At 37.3% G+C, this 12,305-nt stretch overlaps 1 protein-coding gene across 5 annotated transcripts; it reads right to left on the reverse strand.

Moving 5' to 3' along the window:
• Nucleotides 1-1,346: 1,346 nt before the first annotated feature.
• LOC137731634 (actin-related protein 9-like) lies at nucleotides 1,347-11,534 on the reverse strand. Of its 5 annotated transcripts, none has more exons than XM_068470800.1 (15): nucleotides 11,413-11,534; nucleotides 11,254-11,326; nucleotides 10,988-11,097; nucleotides 10,813-10,877; nucleotides 10,652-10,717; nucleotides 10,258-10,360; nucleotides 9,804-10,112; nucleotides 9,012-9,076; nucleotides 8,714-8,803; nucleotides 7,829-7,960; nucleotides 6,872-6,961; nucleotides 6,718-6,788; nucleotides 6,421-6,620; nucleotides 6,162-6,211; nucleotides 1,347-2,176 (listed from the first exon to the last, which is right to left on the reverse strand). In XM_068470800.1, exons 9-15 carry the CDS (start codon nucleotides 8,747-8,749, stop codon nucleotides 2,120-2,122), a joined length of 636 nt encoding a protein of 211 aa, XP_068326901.1. In that variant the 5' UTR covers nucleotides 8,750-8,803; nucleotides 9,012-9,076; nucleotides 9,804-10,112; nucleotides 10,258-10,360; nucleotides 10,652-10,717; nucleotides 10,813-10,877; nucleotides 10,988-11,097; nucleotides 11,254-11,326; nucleotides 11,413-11,534; the 3' UTR covers nucleotides 1,347-2,119. The 5 variants fall into 5 exon arrangements, 4 of the variants coding, with proteins under 4 accessions (XP_068326901.1, XP_068326900.1, XP_068326898.1 ...); XM_068470799.1 differs by having other exon boundaries at nucleotides 9,549-10,112; XR_011068280.1 differs by lacking the exon at nucleotides 9,012-9,076 and having other exon boundaries at nucleotides 6,299-6,620; nucleotides 9,549-10,112.
• Nucleotides 11,535-12,305: the final 771 nt, after the last annotated feature.

A 12,305-nucleotide genomic window follows, 5' to 3' on the forward strand; every position in this document is an offset into this window, starting at 1 on the left:
CTTGTTTCTAGACTAAGGGTGCCAAATTCTGAATGACGGAGAGTCACTAGGTGGAATTAGCAAGAGTTGTGCCTTATAATGTAAAGGTGGAATTAGCAAGGGTTGTGCCTTATAATGTAAAGGTGCAATTATTGTGTGGAGACCTTTCGCAGTATAATTTATATTTGTTATATTTTCTCTAACAATTTTTGTATCTCATGAAAACATGAAAATTAATTTTATCACTCCCTAAATATGGAAAATTATGGACATATAAAATCAATGCATGTATAACACCTATGAAATGTTTTTTTTTACTAAAGAGGTCTTTATGCATGCACAAACATTATTTTCAATAATCACTTAAGAAATACTAACCTTTCTTTTGATCAATTTTTCCATAAGATACACGTTAGAATAGAATATAAAAAAAAATAGAACATTTAGGTATCAATGGAGAATTTCAGACATTTTTGTTTATTTTTAGATTTTGGTAGATTAACCACTGGTGGAGATCGAACGCACACCGTCATGCAAGAGCTCAACTCATTTCCACCATTGTGGTAAAGGGTCACTTGCTATTTCATGGACATTTTATTTTATGCTTTTCACATGCGTTGAATGAAAATGACATGCAACTACGCAAGCTACATATTTGGGATAGGCATTACACAAACTCATCGAAGCAGAAACAAATAGAATTAATATGAGGAGAAAGCAGACATGGATAAAGACAAATTAATTGATTGTGAGTTTTACGGGTTTTATTGTATGAACAAACGTTTACATCGTTAGATTTAAATGTAATGTGTCTTAAACTTCATGTTTGAACCTATGGTGTAACAAAAAAAACGTATTTGTATAGCAAACTAGACTACATCATCGTTATTGAGCATATGGTGTAACAGAAAGCAGAAGAAATCAATCTGAACATATGAAGACAATTAACAATGTTGTTCTACAAAAGAGAAATTAAGAGAAAGCAGTCAATAATGAGAGCCATAACTAAAATTTAGTAGAATCCCACGTTGCCTCATAGTCGATCAAACTTCTCTAATTCACTGCGGAGTATAGTGAACATAATCCTAAATCTTGAGAAAACCAAATTCAATCAAATAACAGTTAATAGGTAGCCACAATGGATTGTTTTAATCAAATTATTAACTTGATTAAACAACCAAGTCATCTCCTTTTTGCCTCACAAACATAAGCTGATGAAGCTAGCAAGAGGGTACAATTTGTTAAGCTTAATAGCCTTTATGCACATAAAATACCTTTTTCCAAAACACCTAACCTCAATGAAAGTTGTAAAATGCAAATAAAACAACAAACTGTTTCAACCATTTGACTTAGCCTCTATTTATCTCTCTGCAAATGACAATTAATAAAATGGAAAACCCAATTATACCTTGGCTAGTTATTATTTTGGGTCGCCATCTCCAATTGCTCCAAATGAAAACCAGGAAGCGTGTGAAGGCAAAATTGGAGGCTTGTCTTGAGTTCTCGAGTTGGCACGACAACGTCTCCTAGCCTGTAACGTGCTAAATTTATCGATTCAACAGAGAGTGTTTAACTAAATCTTATCTCATTGGCAACGGCACATTAGACTATCAAGCACATATTTTTGTGTTTATTGATAATAGAATTTTACACTTTGAAGTAGTTATTTTTCATTTTCAGAACAACAAAATTAGGAATCGAACAAAATATGAACATCAACTATTATACACAAGTTCAAAATGAAAATTAATTAGTCATACAAACCTTTTTAAAGCGATCGCGATTCTCATCTCTATTTGTATACAACACCATTGAGCTCAGGTTCTCAATTTTCTTAGCTTGCTGTTGCACCATCTTCTCTCTTTCAGCCTGGGCTTTTTTTTCCTCCTCCAACTCCAAAGACATACGCTCCCTCTCTAAGTCAGTCTGCACAGAAAGTACGCATGTCCCAGAATACACTTGCATTCAACTAATTACAATAAACACAAAGTGTATATTTCAAACCTGCAATAACGTGTTTTGCAGATTGAGGATGTCCTCTGCCCAACTTTTCTGAATGAGATCCTAAAACATGCGGAATATTTAAATTCCTTTATTTTATGTAGGCGATCTATATTTATAATTAACCTGCAATTTTGGTTCAAAGCTCCCCAATTTCTTTCTTTTGACGCTTGAGAATAGCAGCATCTGTTAGAATCTGCCAGGAAGGACATACGTTGAAATAATAACAATTAAAACATATGATAGAAATAAAAGAACAATTTCTTCGTCCAACAGATACAAACCTGGGAGAATATGAAGAATTAATCCAAAAAAGATTGCAAACGAAGCCAAGAGAGAAATTTAAAGTACATCAGAGAAAGCAAATAAGCTTGCAATCAATTAAAATTGCATGGCATGTATAATTAGTATGTTCAATGTCTGATCAAGACTAACAAACATGTTCAAAGAACAGGGGCGAATTATTATTGTACCTTAATGACAACAAAGAGAAACTTTTCAGTTTCGTTTTTCCAAAATCAAAATTCCAGAAACTTTTGTGGAACAATGAACTTGATTTTAATTATGACAAATTCAAATTACAATGAACAATTTTGGTCATTAAACAGTCTACAAAGATATGTGATCACATACAGTACCACTCACTCTGTCACATCTGTAATTGAAAAATCACTCTTATCACAAATAGTAGGATAGTATACTATGATACAGTACCACAAATTGGTACTTTCAGTTACATTAAACCAATTTGTCCACACAATTATAGTTCTTCTTCTTTGCTAGCTTACAACTTAATGTAATTGAAAAAGTTGCAGACCAATCACAAACTCAGATGGCCGCTGAAGCTTTTTCTTATTTTCCAAACCCATTTGCCTACGTAATTCACAATTCCGTTATACGGATTTCTGCCATAGTTTTATGCATTACAATTAGAAAATACAAAACTCAATATATGTGACAAGTTCATTTGAAATCATGGAAGATCAGGACTCAATTAACAAAAAAAAGTGTTAAACTCAATATAGATAGATAAATAAATAAATGGATAAAGGAAAAAAAAAAGGAGCAGTTGCTCCACGGTTGAAACAAAACCGAAGTGAGAAGTTGGCTTTCTGAAACCGTGCAAAGTAGTGGAGGTGGTTCCAATTGCACTACCCACACACACGTTCTCTCATGAGAACTGTCAGGAAAAAAATTATAAAAAGGGGGTCTCTTTGAAGACGACGACGGACAGAAAACAAGACCCAAAAAAAAGAGAGACGACAGAAAAGCACGAGAAAACCAACAAAAAGGAAGAGAGGAGTACAGAGGGGTTCACGGCAAAGGAAAAAAGGCAAGGCAAGGAAGACACGGCAAAGGGAGCAAAAGTACAGAGGTGTATAAATTTATTGTTTATAATTTGTTCTTTGTCTTGGTGTGTCGGTTCAGCTTTTTGCAGAGGAAAAGAAAGAAGACTTGGCTCTTCTTATTTTCACCAAAGCAAAGAAAATGGTGAAACTTCCACCATCGCAGCCATCAGAAGGATAAACCTCCTCCTTCCACCTTGAATTTCCAAGGCTGCACCACTTCCCTCTCGGATCCTCCACCAGGGAGCTCTCCCCTTTCCTCGCTCACATCCTCCTGCGCCGTTCCCGGAGCCGTTTCTTGATCTGACAGCACGGCTACTGCAGCAATCACTACCGCCAGTGTTAACATCCCCAGGGACAATGCAACAATCCACACTTGCAACCGCGGCAAAGCAACATTGGGTATCAAGCATGCACCAAGGGACAACGAAGACGATGCCAAAGAAAGAAACAGTTGCAGAAGGAGAGAAGGCAGTGGAACACGAAGGCAAAGATGCGGTTGGTGAGCAGACAAGGAAAACACAGAGAAGAAAGAGAGACGCTCTCCGCTCCCTGTTGCTGTCGACTCCCCAAGGTCCAGACGGCCGCTCCTCGTTCCTCTCTGCCCAGCGAAAGCGCCATCTGTGAGCCTAGAGACCGCAGCGTGCACCCTCATCTCGGCCGACAATGGAAAGGCAACAACAAACTGGTGACATTCGGAGACTGTGAGCCCACTGCAGTTCTCTCTCTACCTATCTTGGACTCTCCTTCAACGCACACTGCAGCCCTTCCTTCCTCGCATAACACTGCAACCAATATAAATGGGGTTCTGAAAGTCTGTTTAAAGGTCAAAAGGAGGCTCCCAAAAAAATCTATTGCACAAAGGACTCTCTGTTTTCCTATCATTTCTATGAAGTTGGTTATCGCTGCTCTAAATATTATAATGTGTTGCTGCTTCGAACATTGAAAACACGCTGCAATTTTCTTATAAGTCTCCGGAGCTTTCATAAGTTCCATGAAGAAAGCAAATAGCACGTGATGAAGAAAGCCACTTACGTGGCATTGAAATTAAAGAGCTGTTCAAGTGACAAGGCTTTCCTCTTTGCTTCTGCTGAGCACCGAAAGCACCACATGATGGAAAGCAAGTATACAAGAAGTGGATGCAAACCAAAAAGAAGCATCCAGTGCCTACTTTCTTAGTAACTCTTGCGACTTAAATATTAATCCTGATTATGACTAAGTCATCAATATTAGTCATCATTATGTTTGATTCTTAAGTCAAACTTGTAGAGTTTCAAAAGCACTGAGGGCTGCAGCAAGGGAGGAAAATAAGAGCTCCTCCAAAACTTGGAATGCCGTTCACGTGGGCTCCGTTGACTGAATATGGTGCAAGTAAACATGGAGTCAACGATGACCATGACAATTCATGGATGCATATTACTCCAAATACCGTAGACGCGAACCATCTCAAAGCACAAAGCTCGATAGACTTACCACCTCAAATCAGTGGATTTGCGCAACGTCAAAACAAATGGATCAAACTCCCGTTAAATTACCGAGTTGACCCAAATGACACGAAGGCACGACAAATCTCAAATGGCATGAAGCCACATCAAATCCAAATGGCACGAAGCCGCATCAAATCCCAAATGGTGCAAAGCCACGACAAGTCTCCAATGGCATGAAGCTATGTCGAATTTCAAATGGCATGAAGCCATATCAAACACCAAATGGCATAAAGCCGTATCAAATACTAAATGGCATGAAGCTGCATCAAATATCAAACGCTCCTCGCTTGCATGAGCGGAAACTGCACAAGGCACCAAGTCAAAACCAAAACACCAAAATCTTTCTTTGAGTCATTCATTCATTGATCATTCCAGAACTACGCCATTTGATTCCGTCAAGGATACATAGGCAGTCTAATCTCACATTCTAGATGCAACCGCAAAATCGAAACCTTGGTTCATTCAGCCAAATTCATCTAAATAGATCAAACACAAAATCCTTTTAAGTGGGTCATCCACTCACTCAAAATCATGAACTATGAGTGACTTGATCCCTTAAAAGGGTACGTAGGCAATCTAGGGCTCGATCTATATGCAGTTGCAAAATCAAACAAACAAATCAATCCTCTAATTTCATATTTTTCATGTTAGAATCAAAGGTATTCCTTTCCCAAAAGAAAGGTTGTAATTAATAGGCGCATAGCCTAGAATGGGTCGAACTCAAATTAATAAAAACCTCTTCGTAAAAATGAACGAGGGTGAAATTGTGTCAAGTGAATTATTTGTTCTCGTGACAATTTTGCTCAACATGGATCAATGTAAAGAGGGGCACACAACAAACAACTTTTCAAAGCATGGAGACTTATGAACTAAAACTTGCCGACCTCTATGAGTTTATGAACATAACCACAAGTCTAACTTAGCAAAACTCTAGGCCAAAGAATCAAAGTCCACATTGGTGGGTTTTCTCTAAAGGAATTTGAGATTACACCCAAAACAATTGGCAATGGGAGGAGTAACCCTACTCCCTATGATCCCATTCAAGGTTCCTTTTAACTTTCCGATGTGAGACATCTCTCCATGCACCCTCACATGTGGGGACACTAAAGCCAAACACGTGGACAACATATTGGGTGACGTAGACACTTGTATGGATTCACATGCAGTCGAACCTGGCTTTGACACCACAATAGAATGTAAGCTTTCAACCCATAACCAATTACTCAATGTGGGATTCTCTTTTCATAAAATATGAAGACTTTAATGCACAACCCACATAGAACATCATAAGCATAATCATAATCACAAATATTAATCAAACAAGTAGGCTTGTTTAACTAGAACTGACCTTTCCTCCACTGCAGGAACAAGACCTCTTGTCGAAGCCACTCCACCAACCTAAAACATACAATATGTCATTTCTTCGTTTCTACACGAATTAAGCAATTATAGAAACACATTGTATATCTTCGTTGACAAACTCACCAATAGTATACTGCAAAACAATTTTCTTTGGAGGTCTATACGTCCCGTCAACAAACCACCAAGTGGTGCTTAGGTATCAGACAGAGAAACTTAGTAGGTGAGGTGACACTCTAGAAACCTACCTGTTGAAAGAATGCTACTCGTTATGACTTTTGCAAGGCCAACTTTTTCTTCTTTCTTTGGTTTAGCTGAAAAAGCTGGGTAGCCATCCCACATTGGATACCCGGTGTTCATGTTGGGAAACAAGCTATCTGAAATTTCAGGTCTTCTGGGAAATTCCATGTGCCATGTATCTTCTAGCATGTCCTCATAGTCACGAAACCTATGTAAGTAACCAATCCAATATTTATCAAGAATAAGTGATTTCTCCCAAGTATTATTATGCCGCAGAGAAGTTTAACTTGGAAAACACGACTAACCAAACACTGGGAGGAGGAGGATATGCATCAGGGACCAAAACCATTGGGAAGAACAAACCCATAGGAGGGACCTATGCAAAAGAAAATTATAAAAATTTCACAGCAGGTTATATTTCAGGACTAAAGCAGCTATAATTCACTTTAAGAGACGCACATTGAGAGCAGTTAATCTTGTCTTATGAGATCCAGCTGGCATACCATCTTCATAAGAGTGAACTACACCAACAGCATCTAGCTCCCCCTCCTGTATAAAGGGAACTAAGTAATTAGAAAAAGCATAACCTGAGAACCAAGGTAAAGGACCCTTGTCCAACACATTCTAAACTATTTGGCCATACACCATTCAATTCAAATGACTGACATATAGCCTTTTAATTCAAGTACTCTGATATTGAGGGACTTTGACAGACCCAAATATATATTTATGTTATAGAGGACTAGCTTCACATCTGTGTTCTATATAGGATTCACCATGACCTGAAATGCTTTCTTTTAACTTTTCCTTGCACTGTGAAACCTCAAGTTGTGTACTAGATCTTAATATATTCTGGAAGGAAAATATGATTGGCTCTTTATTTATTTTTTTCAAAAGGAAAACATAAAGGGGCACAAAACAAACATATAAAATGGAAAACCACCAGTTGGATCAAAGTTATGAAATAAGACAATAACGCGTGTGTGTGTTGTCTTGTAGGTAAGTCCTCACAAGATATTTACATTAATTAAAAATTCAATGCAGAAATATTATACATAATTATAACCCCACTTGAGTGTAGGGTGGCCAAGAAAATCTAGAGGCATCATACACAACATCACTGAAGTCATACCCTAGTTTAAGAGAATCACACCAGCATGATAGTGTGATACTCAACTTGCCTCTCTTTGGACGTCATGTCTACAAACAATGTTATGATTCACCTAGACTGGCAGAAGCTCTGTAATAATTTATTTATTTTTACTTGTTAAGCATGTTTTGGCTTTGCTTGGAAGGACTTCTTGTCCAATGTATATGCATGCATGTATTACTGGTGTGAATCGTAGTGATAGATAAATCACTTAATCACATGTAGAATAATCCATGACAAAACAAGAAACAAGTAGGAGAATTAACTTTAATCTCACAATAAGACTCTTTTAGTCTGTTACGCATCAAGAGATCTATCAGCTTGGTGAACATGTCAGTACGAATTTGTGGCCACGTGTGATGATGTCTCTGAGTCCAAAGAAGGCATCTTGATATGTCCTGAATAAACACACTAATAATTTAACTTCATGAAGAAAAAGTTTAATGGAAAATGAAACATTAAATCAACATATTATTATTGCATCCTCAAGAAATAGCTATTGAGTGTGAACATTATCCTTTTAGGGTTTTAGTTAACATGGAAGAGAGACAGCTACAGAAACAAGGGTAGAATATTTATTTCATTCTGTAGCTACTACCTAGTCAAAACATAAGGAATTATAAAAAACAGAACCCACCTCTCCACCAAAAGGTAAAGTTTTCTCTGTATTAGGTAAAGCTGCTCCATCGTGGATAATAGAAGAGACAAGTGATACATTATCATAAGTGGTAGACCAACTCTACCGATTTAGGCATAATCCAGCCGTGCTATTGACATAAGACCAAAAAGCAACCAAAGGAGTTAGTTTTTCTATTATTTTTTCTACATGAGAATTTTATAAAGGATGTCTTAAAGTAATAACACACTTAATAAAGAAAAGAGAGATGGCAGTGACAGTGCAAAATAATCTTATTTGAGGGATTCCTCAATGGAAGCTGACACACACACACACACACACACACACACACATATAAAAGTAATTTTAGAAAATGCCTCTAACTGAGTAACCAAGCATGCATTTTTTTCATGTTGATTCTGAATATAGGAACAGATATACAGGGCTGTATGGAATGACATATTTATACACACTTTTTGAGTTTCTTTCTTTATGTTAAATAGATGGGAAGAGAAGGTATGGAAATGGCAGTTACCTCAATGCAAATAACTGATGTCACCTGAGCACCCATCTTAACGATACATGCCGTTGATAATCCATTCCCAAAAGCTGCAGCTAGACCTTCCTGTGGTAACCAACACGATAATCATCATATAAAAAGGTGAGACCATGAAGAATCAGCGAGACAATACAAAGTTTGCTGCAAAAATAGCAAATCAACAATCAAGGAAAAAGATAGTCAATAGCACCGAGAAAAAGTAGAAAAATCAAATAGCTTTAATTGTGGCATTATCTCATTGAGCATAGATTTCATACGGAAAAAACTTCCTCACCTGATGTACCACTGCTGAGCTAAAACACAAGTCGCGCAAGACTACAAACAACAATTCCTTTATTTCTGCTTGGAGAAAATGACACAACATAAAATATAACTATGGTTTCCCAAGCCAATGTTTATATATATTCAAGCGAATAATAAATCTCCATAATCAGAATTACAGGAGGCCAGGATAGATACGAATCACAGAAGCACAAGGGAGAATTCTTAAATAACAAACTGTATGATGAATATGGTTAAAGAATGTATCACTTAGTACATTCACATGCTTTCCAAATAACAAACTGTATGAGAATTCTTCAATTGCATGAAAATTTTATGAAGAGTTTCAGATTGAATTTAGATATCTAATAAAACCAAACAAACTAGCAGACACCTTTGAACTAGATAACATCGATTAGGCAAAATGATGTAATTATGAACAGAAACAACAAACTCCACCATGATATGCAAATTATCACCACTACATATTGTAACAATAACAACAAAAATTTTGAGATATTACGGAATGACATGGAAATGGTTAACTCACTCCGAACATTTCTATATCCAAATTTGTGTAGTCCCCTGGTAAAAATGATATCAGCTCAAGGAAAGTTATAAGTTCATTGAGAAGGATGCAAAACGGGGATCTTAATGAAAGGATATGTCCAACTTGAAACAGGCTAGTCCGGAATGAAGCCTTCTTGTTGTCACAATATACTTAGGAAAAACATCTTCGGTAAAACTAGGGTATATGTTCAGCTGACTGACACACATATTCATCAAGTTGAAAGCATTTGCATACCGTGCTAGCTTGCACCGACACTCCAAAACCCCAAAGTGTCGGAGTATCGGACAATTTGACACTCCGACACGCCTCCGATACGCCCCCGACATGAGTTGGACGCAGTCAAGACACTAGTCAATGGCTTGGACACGCCTCTGATACGCCGCCGACACGGACATGGATACAGCGCTGTGGGGGATATTTTTAGTGCTTCCTCACCATAAATGACATTTTTGTATTTGTGATTGCCAGAGCCAGGCTCCTCAGTATCTGCACCTTCATGCTGGCTCAAACCCTCACTAGTAGTGCTTTTGTTCTCGGAACTTTCTGCACAGTAATCAAGAAAATTTCAGGAAATGTGAGCCAAAAAGAGATGATACGGGTTGTTGTAATGGAATAACATAAAGTTAAATGCCCATACACCCAATCAGGAAAAGTAGAACAACTGGCACACAAGGACTCTTGGTATTACCTAATGCTGAAGACAAACTAGGTTCCTTTTCATATACATCTGTCCAATCAAATGCTGTGTCCTTTCTACTATTACGTGGATTAAGTCCATCAATGCGTCCCATCTGCAATCAGCTTCATCATTTCAATGAACAAAACACATAATCACCAATGACCAAAACACAGCGTAAAGGTCAAGCTGCTTTTACATCGGTCTCCATAGTGTTTAGGTCATTAAAAAAGTTTTCTTTATATCCACTCAGATCTTCATATTGAAATAAAAAAAAAAGCCAAAAAAGTGATACAAATAAAAAATCACTGGTACTAGGGAAGGTGCATAGTGCGTTATCTCTATAACGATGAACATACACAATGCTAGTTTCAAGCAGATAAATCTTATCAATTATCACACGTACCTTGCGTGGGCAAGAATTGTTAGCAACCTCTTTATCTATAAATGGTATCTTCAAGAACGATGCAATCTTCAAAAGGGGAGAAATAACAAAACTTCAATTCAAACTCCAAATAGAAATCTAACAAGTTTACACATAAAACTAAGCAATGTGCATATACTCACCATATCATATCATAAGCCTTTTGGCGGTCCATGTACTGCATGGTCGTAACTTGAGTATTGAGCAACTGAACCCCAAATGCATTCCAAAGAAATTAAAAACACCAACAATCAACCACAACCAACCAAACCACACGAAACAACAAATACAACGTAAAGTTACGGAACAACATGAAACCTGGTCTTGAACATTTCTCCTGTGCTCTTGTGTGGTGTGCAACGCAATGCAATGGGGAATATTTAGATGGGTGTCCTTCGAAGCAAGGCTAATTCTAATGTTTGCAGAACCTGAACTCCCAGAACAACAACAACCCACAATTGAAAGGACCAAAATTAGGGACTAAAAATTGAATTGGGGGTGGGTTTTGCAATTTGCACAATAAAATTTGATGGATTTGTGCTGAAAATTCGAATGGAGCTGTAAAAAACTGGGAGATTAAGTACCTGGGTTGATGACGACCAGGTTGGAGCCTCGTTCGGAGAGCAGCTGTGAAGGGACCACGGATTTCAGGTAATCCTGGGAAGTAGCAGGGCAAAAGCTTTGTAAATAATTAGAAAGAGAGAGAGAAAGGGAGACAGAGAGGGGAGAGAGAGGGCTCGTACCATGGAGCTTCAAACGGCGATTCGCCTGCTTGATTTTGCTTCGCTTTGTGCTCACAGTCAGTCTGTACCGTGTAGTTTTCTTCTGTTTACTTCTAGGCCTACCTTTCTATTTGTGTTCAACCAGAAGCCTGCTGTGACCCAGACCGGTTCGAATCTTTTTCTTTTATAAAAAAAAAAAAACATTTCATGTAGAAACCTTCGATGACTATAAACACTAAAATTATTATATAGTCATTGTTGTGAATAATGTGGATGGCCCATATGAATAGTATGTTACTATTTATGCACAGTATTTTTATTTTTCATTTGTGGAAAATTTGTAAAGTGAATAGTATTCTATTTGCTTATAAAATGAATGAGATGAAGAAGAGGTTTACGGAAGAGGTTGTGAAAGAAGAAAGAGGAAGAGAGAAAAGAGAAGAAGAGGAAGAGAGAAAAGAGAGGAAGAGGAGAGGGGATAATAGAGAAAGAGTTATTTTGTACTTTTATTATTCTAAATTATAATGGAAGCACTACCGCTGTCCCGAGGATATACTCCAGTCACACTGATTGTAGAGGAACCTCGTAAATTTTGTGTCTTGTTTTATTTATTCCACTGTACACACCGTCGATTTTACAACAGTCATAAGTAACTTTTAATGTTAGAGCGTATATTGCCCTCTTTAATGCTTCTCTTTCTAAGCAGAGAAACGCTAAAGAGATTTTTTTTTACAAGTGAATTTTTTTATGAACTTTCAGTCAACTCATACTTTTGGCATAATGTTTTATAATGTTGGAACGAAAATTTACGTTAAATTGTGAGGTGACAGAGTCTATGAAGAGTTCCAGTTTTGAGAGAGTCTCCTTATCATTTCTCTTTTAAGTAACTTTTATAAATACATATAATCCACCCA

Source organism: Pyrus communis, chromosome 4 (genome assembly GCF_963583255.1).
Source record: "Pyrus communis chromosome 4, drPyrComm1.1, whole genome shotgun sequence".
Taxonomy (NCBI): Eukaryota; Viridiplantae; Streptophyta; class Magnoliopsida; order Rosales; family Rosaceae; genus Pyrus; species Pyrus communis.

Excerpts from the sequence above, each read along its gene's own strand:
- LOC137731634 (XM_068470797.1), bottom strand. Across the intron at positions 7,961-8,713 it reads CATCAGTTATTTGCATTGAG|GACATATCAAGATGCCTTCT; the intron begins GTAACTGCCATT and ends GTGTTTATTCAG. Across the intron at positions 6,212-6,420 it reads GAGTAGCATTCTTTCAACAG|GTTGGTGGAGTGGCTTCGAC; the intron begins GTAGGTTTCTAG and ends TGTATGTTTTAG.